Source organism: Mytilus galloprovincialis, chromosome 2 (assembly GCF_965363235.1).
Source record: "Mytilus galloprovincialis chromosome 2, xbMytGall1.hap1.1, whole genome shotgun sequence".
NCBI lineage: Eukaryota > Metazoa > Mollusca > Bivalvia > Mytilida > Mytilidae > Mytilus > Mytilus galloprovincialis.
Window position 1 is genome coordinate 55024475 of NC_134839.1, and position 16738 is coordinate 55041212.

The 16738-nt window shown below is 30.6% G+C and overlaps 1 protein-coding gene across 8 annotated transcripts in view; it reads left to right on the forward strand.

Annotated features, from left to right (window-relative positions):
* LOC143063870 (uncharacterized) overlaps positions 1–16738 on the forward strand; it is an 82928-nt gene that overhangs the window by 33645 nt on the left and 32545 nt on the right. For 6 of the 8 annotated variants that reach the window (XM_076236290.1, XM_076236288.1, XM_076236291.1 and 3 more), the window contains exons 9-19: positions 247–330; positions 568–717; positions 4049–4165; positions 4882–4961; positions 5362–5428; positions 6716–6912; positions 8260–8329; positions 9601–9734; positions 10624–10690; positions 14894–14952; positions 15664–15711. In XM_076236290.1, coding sequence (XP_076092405.1) covers positions 247–330; positions 568–717; positions 4049–4165; positions 4882–4961; positions 5362–5428; positions 6716–6912; positions 8260–8329; positions 9601–9734; positions 10624–10690; positions 14894–14952; positions 15664–15711 — 1073 coding nt within the window. Of the gene's footprint in view, positions 1–246; positions 331–567; positions 718–4048; positions 4166–4209; positions 4228–4881; positions 4962–5361; positions 5429–6715; positions 6913–8259; positions 8330–9600; positions 9735–10623; positions 10691–14893; positions 14953–15663; positions 15712–16738 lie in introns of all 8 variants that reach the window. The other 2 variants (XM_076236289.1, XM_076236292.1) reach the window with 2 other exon arrangements.

The window sequence follows — 16738 nt, forward strand, 5'->3', positions numbered from 1 at the left end:
GGCTTCATTTCATAGATATAAAAGTGTATGAAAAAAATCAAAATACCTCTATATATGCATTGATTAAAGATTGTTTCAACTGTACAAACTCACAATTTAACAATCTCATTTTGCATGTGTATTTTTTTGCATTGCAATATTTTTTTTCTTTTTGATTTACATATTGAAACATGTTTATCTTTCCTTGATGTGCTTATTTCAAATGCATGTTGAATTTAACTTATACTTTTTTTTCTTTATTTTCAGTGGTTGGTTCAAATGTGGTGAAGTGTTCATGGGATCCTATCTCTACAAAGAGTGGATTTCCTGTAAGGTACCAGATATTTGATGGTACGTGTAAATGATACAAGTTTTTAATTGAAGTTTTAAGATATTGAAAAGTCACACTTTTAAGCTTATTTATTATTCTCTTTTTGAAAATATTTCTGTAATTTTTGGGTTGTAAAACAAGATAAATAGGTAATGTGTGAAATTTCTTTTGCAGTTTATAAAAAACCAACATTTTCTAGATTTACAATATTATAATATTTTAAATAACACTTTAAAATTCTTGCATTTTTATTTTAGGTACAAAATGTGTGTATACGGGTAAAGAAACACATTGTGATGTTACTGGTTTACATCCATGTGCACAATACTCATATAAATTACGGGCATACACAGAAGGAGACGAGAGTCCATTTAGTGATCCTGTTTCTATAGTAACTGAAGAAGCTGGTAAGTTTTAGATATACATGGAATGTAAAAATAAGATTGGAAATGGGGAATATGTCAATGAAACAACAACATAACCAAAGAGCAGAAAACAGCCGAAGGCTATCAATGGGTCTTCAATGCAGCAAGAAAATCACACTTCTAGCGGAGTGCTTCAGCTGACCACAAAATAAAAATATGAAAATGGACGTCATACTAAACTCCCAAAAATTAGATAGAAGACTGCATTAAGCTTTTTTAAAATGTTTGGATTAAAATATACAGTCGAACCTCGTTGTGTCGAACTCGGATGAGTCGAAGTAATTTCGCGGTCCCAGTAAAATTCCCGTTTGATTAATGCATAATTACCTCTGATGAGTCGAACTCGGTTGATTCGAATACTCGGTTAAATCGAGTAATTTTATAGTACCGTGGAAGTAAAATTAATGTAAATTGACCCCGATGTCTCGAACTTCGAAAGTAAGAATTTTCGAAAGATGCAGACCTTATGATCATGATGATAAAAATTTATGTCGGATGTATTTTTTATATCAACTAATCATTTTCAAAAGAGATTAAAGCTGGGTAACATACTTGTTTGTATAACAGTTAAAATGGCATGTTTATGGTGGCCACTAATTAACACCTTTGTTGATCGTTCAAGCCGAATGTTAGTGTGTTGAACATTTTTCACCTGAGATAAAAACGAAAGAATTTAAATGACCCAAGCCGAGATTAAATGAATCGTTAGATTTAAAACTCATTAATTACAATAGATAAAAGGATTAGGACAATTACAATAAATTCATGATAATTTAATGTAAAACAGACAACCTCATCAGAGACCATTCAGAACTTATTTCGTGCCGTGCGTGATTTCATAATTTATAGCGACTGACCTTTGTAAATATTTGTGTAGACTATTGATGTTATTTGTGCATGATTTGTATCTGTACTTGTGTTTTTAATTATTACGAAGGACCAAAAATGGAGATTGAATGGAAAAGGCACACTGTTCATTGTATCTAGTTTACACAAATCTCATATGGTATTTCATGCTTTCAAAATTTATGACGACACACTCGACCTCGGATGAGTCGAATACTTTGGTCCGGTCCCTTCGAATTCGACACAACGAGGTTCGACTGTATTTATATTATGAAAATTTTTTTGTTTGCCGACCATACAAGACCTTCAAGGGTAGTCAAGGTTGTTAAAAATCACCCTCATTTATTATTTGAAATGATCAACAGAAAAGAATTATACCTTAAGTAAACAGAAAAATATAGATTCCATAACTGCATAATTAAAAAATAACTACATTATAACTCCACTCAAGATAGTTTTAAGGTGGCTTGGGTGTCTTCCTTCATCTTGGATTTTGAAGAAGCAGATAACTTTTATTTGGTCAAGATATTTGATGAAATGTGCACATTTTGTGAGTTGTATGTAATTTATGTAAAATACTTTTGATATAAATATAGAAAATTGTGTGTTTTATCATAAAAACAGCTGTAATTTCTCAAAAACACCTTGTTTGTGTTTGATTAGATTTTTTTTTAACTTTGCTTAATAAGGGGAGATAAAGTAATTTTTATTATAAAAAGTGTTATGAATTAACCTAAATTGAAATGTAGCGAGAAAACAAGTAAGGTGACCCCATTTTTGTTGAGCCTGCAACTTTTGTTGCGGAAAGCTCGACATAGGGATAGTGATCCGGCGGCAGCGGCGTTAGCTCACTTCTTAAAAGCTTTATATATTTTAGAAGGTGGAAACCCTGGATGCTTCATACTTTGTATATAGATGCTTCATGTTACGAAGTTTCCGTCAGTCACATGTCCAATGTCTTTGACCTCATTTTCATGGTTCAGTGACCACTTGAAAAAAAAGTTCAAATTTTTTGTAATGTTGAATTCTCTCTTATTATAAGTAATAGGATAACTATATTTGATATGTGCGTACCTTGCAAGGTCCTCATGTCTGTCAGACAGTTTTCACTTGACCTCGACCTCATTTCATGGATCAGTGAACAAGGTTAAGTTTTGGTGGTCAAGTCCATATCTCAGATACTATAAGCAATAGGGCTAGTATATTCGGTGTATGGAAGGACTGTAAGGTGTACATGTCCAACTGGCAGGTGTCATCTGACCTTGACCTCATTTTCATGGTTCAGTGGTTATAGTTTAAATTTTTGTGTTTTGGTCTGTTTTTCTCATACTATATGCAATAGGTCTACTATATTTGTTGTATGGAATGATTGTAAGGTGTACATGTCTAGCGGGCAGATGTCATGTAACCTTGACCTCATTTTCATGGTTCAGTGGTCAAAGTTAATTTTTTTAGTTTTGGTCTTTTTATCTAATACCATATGCCATAGGTCAACTATATTTGGTGTATAGAAATATTTTATGATCTTTATGTCAGTCAGTTGCGAAGGTTTTATTTGACCTTGACGTCATTTTCACGGTTGATTGCACAGTGTTAAGTTTTTGTGTTTTGGTCTATTTTTCTTAAACTATAAGTAATGGGTCAACTATATATATTGTATAGAAGCATTGTTAGCTGTACATGTCTGCCTGGCATGGTTCATCTGACCTTGACCTTATTTTCAAGGTTCATTGGTCTTTGTTTAGTTATCTTGGTTAATGTTAAGTTTATGTGACAGTTGTAATAAAGCTTGTAATAAAGTTTAGCTTTATACTATCAACATAATATCAATGATTAGTATAGAAGGCGAGACATTTCAGCGTGTGCACTCTTGTTTCTTTTTCTTATCTGAAAGCATGTTAGCAGTCTTCTCACATTTTATCTTAAAGTTCTGATAGAACGTTTTCTTTTTACCCCACAAAATTTGATTTTCCATGCATAATCTATACAAAATCTGACAATTTTGCACAACCTGTAGCGTGAAAAAAAGTCCGGTGACCCATACTTTTTAATACATTTTTGAAAAAAGCACTTCATTTTGACAAGTTCAATTTTAGTTAATACTCCCTAGCCACCTTAAATTTAAAGCTCAAGGCTTGCTTAGCTTTTAGAATAATTCAAATGTAACTGTTGAGAGTGGAGAATATTGTAATACATGAGTTATAGCTGTAGAGTTTGTTTCTCTTTTGATTTTTATCCTTCCTTTTCAAACATATGCAGAAATTTGTGTTCTTCATTTGTGACATCATCCGAGGCATGGTTTTTTTTTTTCATGACGTCATAATAGGAAATTCAGAAGAAATCAAGAAATTATTAAATTTCAACCAATTATTTGCTGAGAACAGATATATTAATAGTGGTGAGAAATCGCTCAGGAAATGTAAAATTAGCACAAAAAATTAATTTAATTTGCAACTTTTATTTACAGTACCTACAGCACCACAGAATATAAGGATTGTAGGATACACAATATCACAGTTAAAAGTTGGATGGGATCCTCCAGATCAGATAAATGGTACAATTAAAGGTTACCACGTATATTTAGGTAAGTATATTTTAGTCATGTTAGGTAAGATCTCACATTTAAAGGTTACCATGTATATTTAGGTAAGTATATTTTACTTAGTCATGTTAGGTAAGATCTCATTGGTCAAACATTTTGCAGTTGCAGTCTTTCTCTGTTGTTTTTTTCACTGAAAAAGCTTACGACCATGCTTTATTGATGAATTAATAGTTGCTTAATTTCCATAGACTATCTATCATAAAAATGTATTACTGACTAAAGTGCATAATTTAAGTTAAAAATTTTAATATCAATAGATAATTCAGATTTTAAACATTAATTATACCTTAATCAACATGGTTTTATCTTAAAATATCTGGCAATTGTTAAGTTCTTTAGGAATTTTACAATTATTTTACAAATATTAGGTCTTGAAACTAAAATTGCTCAGATGGAACTCCAATATGACTAAAGTAAAGTTACATAACTCCTTCATTTAGGGTATTAATTTTAATATATATCAAAGGCTTGATTTGCTCTAGGTAATTCCATATAGTTGCAAGAAAATTATTTTAAAAACACCTACAGGTAAAAGTTTGAATGGGTAAATATATCTTTTAAAAAAACTGTTCTACCTAGGCTTCAATTTGTGAAAAATTATACCCCCAAAAATTGTCTGATTATTTATTCGTTTAGATAATGCTCTGTTACAGTTAAATATATGTCATTAATGGAATTATATTATGTTTTTTTTTCAGGAGAAAAGATGCATGAACATACAACAGAACTGCAATGTATTATTTCTGGTTTACAACCTAGTACATCATATGAAATATCGGTGAGCTTGTAAAAAAATCAAGCTAAAACAAACAAATTAGCAATTCAAGTAGTAGCAAAAACAAATTTTAACTAATAAATTACAAGCTAAAATTACTACTCAAAATGTATATTCGGTTAATCCAAGTTTATAGAAAATGCTAAACAATATTCTGAAAAGTGATCAATTGGCCAGAATAGAAAACTTTTTCTGCTTTGATGAATTTGCCTGCAAAACTAAAATGGATCAGACATTAACTCCATATTGCAGGTTAAAAGTTGTCTTATGTTTTCTTCTTACCGTAATATATACTGTTAAATGTGTTTGTTTGAGCCAATATGAATTAGATAATGCATGAAAGATGAAATTCTTAATTTGTCAACATTATTACTTGTAAACGACATTATACATTCTGTTTTAGATAAGTGCTTCAACTTCCAAGGGAAAGGGAGAGAAAGCCCACATTACTGGGTCTACATCAGATTTAGGTAAGTCTAGGGAGAAATATGTTGTATAGGTTAGACTACATCATGATTAGGTTCATGTTTATTCATTCAATAACAGTCAGTCATGTGATGACTTCCTTAACATTGGAATATAAATATATAAAAAGGTCTGCAAGAAAAGTGAAATATTTTTTTATTATTGATATTCAGGCAATCTTGTTATGATTCAAGACATTATCATTTGTAAGATTATAATTAATGCAGATTTATTTCTTTAGTTTATATATTTTTTTAACCATTGCTTTATTATTTCTTACAATTTTTTTTATTGATGATTCTAGATTCATAGTATAAGAACACAAAAATCAATATGCACACATGAAAAATTCTTAAGCAAAACATCTCCTCACAGACTTTACAACCTTAAAAAAACAAGAAGACTGCCTGCCAGATGTCTTTTGTTGTTTGTACACTGTCTCATTGACATATAACTTCAGTATTCTTTTATTTATATTCAAATGTGGCGAATATTTAACAACGATATGAACATAAAAAGTCATCTAATGTTGATAATAACAGGCAAGTGCCCATACTTAATGTCAAAATAAAAATTGCTACAAGTCAAGATATCTCATAGAATTAATTCAACAGATGATATAAGAGATCTGCCACAACCAAATATTGTAATTTAGATAAAAACAACAACCAACTGTCAGAAGAGGTTCCTATGGTGTGAAACATGATAATTAGATTAAATGATTGTTTGCTGTTTTTGGTTTTTTTTTTTTACCTGCAAATGTTAGGAGTTATTTGCAATGAATGTAGATAACATTTAGTGTAAACAATATTTTATTATGATAAATACAAGTATAATTATAAACACATTCACAATTATGATTCAGATACAAGCAGCAAGTGCTTATATTAATCTGTCTAATAATATTTAAAACAAGAATGTGTCCATAGTACACAGATGCCCCACTTGCACTATCATTTTCTATGTTCAGTGAACCTTGCATTAAAATTAGAAATATAGGTGGGACATAAAAAAAGTTTTGATAGCAGGGATATGTAAGATTTTAGAGGCCCCTCATGGGGGGGTCCTAGTAATCACATAATCACCATTTTTTTGCCAATATAATCACATAATCATTAAATATTTGCTTATCTTTAGTAATCAAATAATCATAAACTAAAAATACAGTCCTAGGTAATCAAATAATCATGAAATATTTGGCTTAATAATCAAATAATCATTAAAAAAATGGCCAAGTAATCACATAATCAAAAACCCCATGAGGGCCCTCATTTTATTTTATTTGATTACAGGTGCTCATGCTCCTTCAAAACCTCATGTTCAAGTGATAGGAAGAAATGAACTTCACATAACCTGGGAACCACCTGAACAACCATTGGGGAAAATTAATCGGTACGACTTATCCATGAATAATAAAGTGTTGTATTCTGGGACAGACCATGCCTTCACTGCCAGAAGACTTACACCTGATACAGAATATAATGTTGTGGTAAATATCAAATTCTACATGCAATTTTTATGTAACAGTTTTTTTCATTGGCTAAAAGTTATGTAGCAGAGACAGTAAAGCTGCATATGCGACCGTTAAATCACCAATTGACTGTGGCAACTATTCAAGGACAGTATTATTATTGTCGAGCCTTCGACTTTAGTCGAAAAAGCGAGACTAAGCGAGACTACATTCCGTCGTCGTCGGCGTCGTCGTCGTCGGCGGCGGCGGCGTCCACAAATATTCACTCTGTGGTTAAAGTTTTTGAAATTTTAATAACTTTCTTAAACTATACTGAATTTCTACCAAACATGGACAGAAGCTTGTTTATGATCATAAGAAAGTATCCAGAAGTAAATTTTGTAAAAATAAAATTCCATTTTTTCCGTATTTTACTTATAAATGGACTTAGTTTTTCTGCGAGGAAACATTACATTCACTCTGTGGTTAAAGTTTTTAAAATTTTAATAACTTTCATAAACTATCCTTGATTTGTACCAAACTTGGACAGAAGCTTGTTTATGAGCATGAGATAGTATCAAGAAGAAAATTTTGTAAAAATAAATTACCACTTTTCCGTATTTTACTTATAAATGGACTTAGTTTTTTTGCCAGAAACAAAACATTCACTCTGTGGTTTAAGTTTTTAAAATTTTTATAATGTTCTTAAACTATTCTGGATTTCTACCAAACTTAGACAAAAGCTTTTTCTGATTATAAGATATTATTCAGAAGTAAATTTTGTAAAAAAAAATTAACTTTTTCCGTATTTTACTTATAAATGGACTTAGTTTTTCTTCCAGTTAACATGACATACAGTCTGCAGTTAAAGTTTATAAAACATTTATTAGATTCATAAACTATCCTGGATTTTTTTTACCAAACTTGGAAGCTTCTTTCAATCAAAAGACAGTATCGGGAGGGAAATTTTTATTGATGTTTTTCCTCATTTTTGTCTGCGATTAACAGCAAAAGTAGGCGAGACACTGGGTTCCGTGGAACCCTTACGAATTTTTCATGAAATAGGCTGCTTGGACAATTGTTTTTGTCTTTTGATTTAACTCGAATGACACTGCATATTTTGAGGTAATAATAAATCAAAAGTTATAGATAACAGTGCCATTGTTTAACAAGGAACAGTAAACAATCCTTATAAAAAACATCCTCATGGAAAACGCTTATTGTTTGAATTAAGTTGAGGTAGTTGTTCTTTCATGCACCAATTTAAAGTTAAAGATGGCTACTATAATGAAACATAATTTTGCATAATACTGAAGAAAATTATAACTCACATTATAAAGTATGTGCTATTGTCTAGTTTAATATATTCTTTTATTTTATAAACAGGTAACTTGTCTAACAAATGAAGGGAAATTTGAAAGTAAACCAACAAAGAAAAGGACAGCTAAGGATGAATGTAAGTTCAAAGATGTATTACTTTATAAATTTGCAGAATTGTAAAGGCAAATAACTACTGTGGATTCATTAATATTCGTTGGATACTTATTTTCGTGGATTTCGTGGGTACCGGGAAACCACGAATTTAAATATTCAACGAATTGCAAATTTTCTAAAAAAATATAGGCATACTTTGTCAAAACCACGAAATTAAACATCCACGAATATGCAAGTTTTCCTCAAACCATGATCATTGGTACCCACGAAAATAAATGAATCCACAGTAGGCAAATTTTGATTGTAAAGGGCAATATTTAACAAATTTTATACTTTTAGAATAGTAGACACACCAACTATAGCAATAATCGTATGAGGAGGTGTTGTTTCAACACATGGTTAGTCAACTAAGTAATTCTTGCCTGTTTATGAAGAAAAACAACACTTTTTTTTATGTCTGCTCCATAGTACCTAGAGTTGCTTTTCTTTGATGTTAATTTACTTAAGTTATGATGTTTTGCTCCTGTAACTTGCAAAAAGGTAAATCTGAACTAAGAATTAACCCATGAGGATGGTCATATTAATGTTTCTTGAATCCAAGTACCTAGGGTGAACTTTAAATGATGGACCATGGAATAAATTTGATTTGCAATCATATGAATAATGTTGAAAACGTATACTGAAAAAAATGTTTATTCTCACCCACAGTTGCAATTTCTTTAAAGGAGATTTCATACTTGTCTATAGAAATAAATTAGATTTTCCCCTAACCATCTAAGTGAAGATTGACATTTTGCAGGACTGCCTCTTAAAATATTTAGATTTAAATCTCCTGACTGGAGGTTCACATGTAAGTACTTTCAATATTTCTTTGAGCACCAGATCTGCCAATGACATTCTGTGGATAATATCTTTTTTCTTTCTGAATTCAGGCTCTGCTTGTCTTGATGGCTGTTGTGAAAACTAAGTCTTGTCCAAACTCTCAATGGCAGAAAGAAGTTTTTGTAACTCTCTGATTTCTGCACACAGATTTTCTGAGCTCATGTCTGACAAATCTTCTTATGATTGCCTTGTAAATTATGTTGTCCAATTTTGGGTTTAACAGTCGTTTACAGCTATAAGAAATCAAAAAGAGACATGTTTCATGATAGTAACTTCTTTGTGTGGCTTCTCTGCTGGAGTTGGTTGTGGATTATAAGTCTAATTAATATTTGATGTCAAATATTCTTGGTAATTTGTATCACCTGTTTTATATTATATTTTTACAGAAACTGCTCTTTGTTTTTCTTCCAGATGATTCTGATAGACCACCACTATATCAGCCTCCATCTGAAAGAAAGGACAGTTTAAGTCCTGACAAACCACAACCAATATTGGGAAAGAAAAAAACGAGTCTTCTTGATAAGAAAAGAGTTTCAAGTGCTAAAGTTTGTACTCATTTATAAATGTCATTCCTTTAGTGTTGTTTAAAGCATGAAATAAATAAATTTTTAACATATCATAAAATCTGTTTTCCCAATTTCATCAAGACATCTTTAAAAAGGTGTTAGGTGTTGAAACTAAAATTTGTTGAGATAACATTCTAGTAAATCTGAGTGAAAATCACCTTAATCAAACTGTTTCACCTGAGCAATTTGAATTTTAGCTCTATGGCATCTTCACGCTTTTGATGAATATTTAAATTCAATTGGCTACAGTGATAACTATGTTATTCATTGGGTAAACTCTATATTCCTTACAATACCATTAAAATCCTGATTTAATTCAAACTTTACCACTCAAATAATTTGGTTCTAAGATATTCCATCTTTTATTTCCCAATGTGAATTTTGTCAGAAACAAAATATTAATGTTGTAAACAAACATGTATTTGTACTGAAGAACATAGAAATGAAGCAAAAGTAGTCCCATTAAAAGTTGGCTGTAGAAGTAGTCCCATTAAAAGTTGGCTGTAAAAGTAGTCCCAGTAAAAACTGGTTGGAAAAGTAGTCCCAGTAAAAATTGGTTGGAAAAGTAGTCCCAGTAGAAGTTGGTTGGAAAAGTAGTCCCAGTAAAAGTTGGTTGTCAAAGTAGTCCCAGTAAAAGTTGGTTGGATAAGTAGTCCCATTAAATGTTGGCTGTAAAAGTAGTCCCAGTAAAAGTTGTTTGGAAAAGTAGTCCCAGTAAAAGTTGGCTACAAAAGTAGCCCCAGTAAAAGTTGGCTTCTCCAGTCATTATGAATTTTATTGGGTCATCAAATTTCTATTCATAAATTTATTTATCTTGTTCTTTTTTCATCATCTGTAATAACTATTATTACCCAATTTTCCTTTACAGCATCCATCATACAAAGAAAGAAGTAGAACACCTGGCGATGCATCCATCAGTAACCGTCCAACATCAGGTTAGAATTATTAACTATGTTAGATAGTAAAAACTGTAGCTTGATGTCTATTCCTCTTGAAGTGAGCTCTATTCTTTTTTCATCAGAATTCTGGTTGTCACATTTGTCAGTCAGTATGTTATAGGCTGTTTTCCTTCTATAGATTGGAATAGTGTGGATTCATTTATTTTCATGGGTACCAGTTTTCGTGGATTAAGGGAAACTTATATGTTTGTGGATATTTATTTCGTGGTTTTACTGAAGTTTGCATAGGAGCTTATAGGAAAGTTGTCATTCATTGAACATAACATTTCGTGGTTCACCTGTACTCTAAAAATCCACGAAAATTGGTATTCAACTTATAATAATCAATCAACAGAAGTCAAATTCATTCATTCTTTTTTCTTTCATAAATAATTGTTGTTTTTCATTCCTAAGGGAACTCCCCTTTTGTAATGGCTTTTAATCAATATACCAGACACAGGAGAGTTAACAATAACACTGATGTTTTATAATTTTTGTATATGAAAGTACATTGTGTACCTACCCTAGTACCAAATCTTGATTTCTATTTACTATTTATTCACATGTTTTGTTCAATTATAATTTCATCACCTTAAAAAATAAAGGTGTTTTTTTATTCTTTCAAGCTATATTTTTTTATTGTCATGCTATATTTTTTAACTGTAAAGCTAAATTATAACTTTTTTCCAACTGCCATTGATCAAATGCACAGAAATTGAAAAATATCAGAAAAAAGTTATTACTTTTTATGCTAATTTGCATTTTAGAGCGATCAGTGTTACCAACATTGGTGTATAGAAAATAAAAATATCAGCTAAGTATTTGGAGTGAACCATGGCACAGAAAAGTGAAATTTTCTATTGTAGTGGACCAGAATCAGTACATTAACTGTCCTTTAGTTTATAGATAATGTACAATATCACCAGAGAGGAAATGTATTTTGTTGATTTAAAAGAACATCACTGTTTTGTGTAACAGTTTGATTTTGATATAAGCTTGATTTTTGTCGAGATTCGACTTTAGTCGAAAAAGCGAGACTAAGCGATCCTACATTCCGTCGTCGTCAGTGACGTCGTCGTCGGCGGCTTCCACAAATATTCACTCTGTGGTTAAAGTTTTTGAAATTTTAATAACTTTCTTAAACTATACTGAATTTCTACCAAACTTGGATAGAAGATTGTTTATGATCATAAGAAAGTATCCAGAAGTAAATTTTGTAAAAATAAAATTCCATTTTTTCTGTATTTTACTTATAAATGGACTTAGTTTTTCTGCGAGGAAACATTACATTCACTCTGTGGTTAAAGTTTTTAAAATTTTAACAACTTTCATAAACTATCCTTGATTTGTACCAAACTTGGACAGAAGCTTGTTTATGATCATAAGATAGTATCAAGAAGAAAATTTTGTAAAAATAAATTTCCACTTTTCTGTATTTTACTTGTAAATGGACTTAGTTTTTCTGCGAGGAAACATTACATTCACTCTGTGGTTAAAGTTTTTAAAATTTTAATAACTTTCATAAACTATCCTTGATTTGTACCAAACTTGGACAGAAGCTTGTTTATGATCATAAGATAGTATCAAGAAGAAAATTTTGTAAAAATAAATTTCCACTTTTCCGTATTTTACTTATAAATGGACTTAGTTTTTCTTCCAGTTAACATTACATACAGTCTGCAGTTAAAGTTTATAAAACATTTATTAGATTCATAAACTATCCTGGATTTTTTTACCAAACTTGGAAGCTTCTTTCAATCAAAAGACAGTATCGAGAGGGAAATTTTTATTGATGTTTTTCCTCATTTTTGTTGAGTCTGCGATTAACAGCAAAAGTAGGCGAGACACTGGGTTCCGTGGAACCCTTACGAATTTTTTTATGAAAGTTTGCATTGTTTTTTTCTCATTCAATTCATTGCATATTATGGTTGTGTTATAAACACATTTTAGTTGTGAATAAATGTATTTTAAATGCGTTTTATTGTATGATTCAAGAAAGAAGATGTGAGGGTTATGTCAACGAGACAGCAGCCCCACCATTAAAAACAGCAAAACATAGAGGAGAACATAAATCTTTTTTTACCAGTACAAATAGAACTTATAACTGAATACATAAAGGATAATGTATTTGAAAATAAAAAAAATAAACTTTCCCTTAATGACTAGAAAAGTAACTGTGATAGCTGTTGAGCAGAAATATAAGAATTCAATAATTCTGAGGATAGTATAAGACCAAAGAGACAAAATAAGTGCTCTAATATGTAAAATTACACTGGAATAATAAAACTACCAAGATAGCCCTCAGTCAAGTAGTAAGTGTATATTTTTATACTTGGGGTGGCTGACATGTTGCTGCATGGTTAAGTCGCATAAAATAAAGAAATAGAGAAATTGTGTTTTACAATTGGTAACATAAATGCCATGTTAAAGAATTTATTTCCGTTTTATGGTCAACTTATTCATGACGAAAAAACTATTTTTCAGCAACAACTTTAAATAAAGAAGAATAAAATCTGAACTGAATATTTAAGCTTCTAGGCAGTTACATCTTCTTTTTTTTAGTAAAATCAAGGATTTGTATAGTATACAAATCCTTGGTAAAATGAAATCCTTGAATTGGAAACATGGGGTTTATAGTGATTTTGTGAGTGGTATTATTTATCATGATTTTGAAACCCTCATTGTTATTTTATTAGTGCTATACAACCTGTACTTATATAAACATATTACCAGGTACAGGTATTTCAACACTGCATCCAATTTTCTTAGTTTATTTTTTAGAGCATATTTTTCAAAATTCAATTCAGTACAATTTTTAAAAACTCTTATAATTTAAACAGCTTTGCAGGAGTTCTTTTTTAATGAATCTTTAGGTACTGTATTAATAGCAAAATTAGTAATACACTAGTTTACTTGTTACCTGCTAATTACAACATATTTGGCAGCTTTGATACAAAATCCTTTTTTTGTACTTGCACATCTTACATTACCAATTCCATAAATATACTATTTCTATATGAATTGAATCATATGTTAAAGATATTGATTGTTTTGGTTAAAAAATACCTATTACAATGAAGAAAAGAAAATGATCTGACTTCAAAGTTAGCACTACAATACTTTAAATCAAGTCTCCAGTATAAATAAACATCATTAGTAAGGAGTGTGAATAGATCAGGTGGTCTCTAGGTAGTTCATTAAAATCTACTAGTCATGATCAATTCATCTTTTCACTCACTCAGCGTATTGCTACTTCCGAGATGGCTGTTATTAGTGGTCATAGACAATGACCGATACGAACTATGTACTGTAGTAGGGTAATTCATTAAACTCACCCAAGTCACTTACAAAAAATAGTGAGGTTGTTAGCTTTTAAATCTATTAGTATGCAAATATTGTTAAGTATCCACCTTCACTATGATTTACTTTAGAAACTTTTTATTTCATCAACGACCTTGTAATTTTATTGACATAACATTTTTTATTTTTTTTATTTTCCAAGAGATTTTGTTATGAAAGATATTGTTGATTCATGATTATAATGTGTTGTATGATAAAGAAACAACTTTAATTGGTATACATACAATAGGTTTTCATTTTATACTATTGACCATATCCTTTACCATGTGTTACAGTTGCTACATACTTTCATATCATTTGAAAATCATATATAACCATTTTGAAGCACACGCTATGATCATCATGTGATATATAAAAAGCAGGTGAATCTTTCATAACTTAATAGTACAACATATTATGATAATCTGTATCTTATAATTATTGTATTTAATTAGGGCAAAGGAAATAAAACTTTCCACAGAATCAGTCCGAAATTTAAAGTTCCATTTGAATGAACTCCATAAAGAACAATACCTATTGTATTTATTAAAGGAACAGTTCCATTCGCAAAAATATAAATGTCAAAACTGATTCTAGGGAAACAGTTTATCTCCTTTGCAATAATGTCTTATTAATTTAATTTTACAGTAAATGTAAGAATTGAGTGTAAATTTTGTTAGTTCAAGTTTAAAGGAATATTATTGGTCAGGAAGCACTTTCACACAATGTACAAAATATGCTTTGCAGGAAAGGTAATGCCATTGCACTAAATGGTAGTAGGACCCCTTGCATGATAATGATTCAATTGATAAATTTCACTCCTTCTTCCTCTCTTTACAAGTTATATTTATTTATTTTCAGCCAAAAGTGAAACATCCTCAGCATTGCAAGAAAAACAGTCAAGTGAGCAACATGAAAACGTAAGATCAATTACAATTTTTCAATATTGATCAGTTTGTAGCAAGAAACATTTGTCTATACAATTTCATTATATTTCTAAATCTAAGTGATAATAAGGTGTTACTGTTATTAAATATAAGGTTAAAAGTTATGAGATTTTTATGCCCCACTTTGGAGCATAATGTTTCTGGTTCTGTGTGTCTGTCCGTCTGTCCCGCTTCAGGTTCAAGTTTTTTGTCAAGGTAGTTTTTGATGAAGTTGAAGTCCAATCAACTTGAAACTTAATACAGATGTTCCCTATGTTATGGTCTTTCTTATTTGTATGCCAAAAAGAATTTGGACCCCAATTTCAAGGTCCACTGAACATAGAAAATGATAGTGCAAGTGGGGCATCTGTGTACTATGGACACATTCTTGTTTCTGATTTAAATCGAAGGGATAAAACGATGTAACTGTAATTCAAATACTAGGTTAAATGTTAGGAGATTTTTGCTTAGAGTTATTCATTTAACATTAAAGGTAATAAGTTTGGACTAGCTTGATGAATGGGTATCATAAATTTGTAATAAATCTAAGCTTATCAAATTAAATCATTTTGACTTTATTGGGGGAAAACTGTTTTCTTTTGTTTAAAGAATGAAAGATTTGATTCTATAAAGCTGAAAACATAGTGTTTATTAATTTATTTTTAGTTTTTATCAGTGGTAATTTGCTAATTATTATATATTTAGTACCAGCGACCTCTTAGGGTAACATTTGCAGATGACCATGAAGTATTGGTAGGTTGTATCAATAATATGGTAGTGTCACATGCAATGGACAACAGGTCAAACTCTGCTGACAGTTTTACTTCAAATTCTTACTATATTTTGAATGCTTCTGTTTGTAGAAGAGGAATTTTTTACCCTTCCAGAGTGCCTGATTTTACACTCTTACCCATCTTAAAGTGTGTACCAAGTAGATAGAAGTATTAGAGTGACGAATTTAATAACTTTCAAAAGGAACAAATAGGTTTATATCCATGTTAAAACTAATAGTATTTGGTGAGATCACCTATGTAATACCTGTTACTCCCTTAAAGTTTAGAAAATTGTTAAGTATCAAAAATTGTAATAAAAAAATGTTAAAACTTAAAAGAGAACTAATTTGTCTGCAGACTTTTGAGTGTTTCCTATCTATTCAAATTTAGGTGCATTTTTTACGCTCAAAGTCAATAAATAGGAGTTATAAACAGTTGTGATGAAAATATCAACTTAATTTAAAAAAGAAGATGTGGTATGATTGCAAGTTCTGGTTTTTTCAATGACATTAAGTTGCAGGGATTTTAAAAGATCCTGAATAAGCCTGGAGAATCTTGAAGCAAGTTTTGTCTTTTCAATGAAATTTTAAAAGTTGCAGTGATTTTAAAGGAAGTTTTGACCTGTTGTCCATTAAATATGATACTGGTGCTTTTTTTAGTATGTAAAGGAGAAGTTCTTACGTTTGTGATAATGGTTTCCTGTCGCTATGAAACTAATTATGTTTTATATGTAGAGGGTCTGGTCATAATCAGAGCTTGTTGCGTTTCTGCTTGGAAAATATATGTCTCTAGCTTATCTGACTCTTTCAACAAGAGAGAACCTTATGTCATCTATTACCAACTGTTGTTTGTATCAATTTAAACCTATTAAGTTACCATTAGAAAACAAAGAAATATTTTAAAATGCTATTTAAAGATAATTTCTCCCATTGTGAAGCTGTAATCTTCCAAGTTTGTCATCAGACATGTTATTAAGACTATAGAAGAGGGACGAAAGATACCAGAGG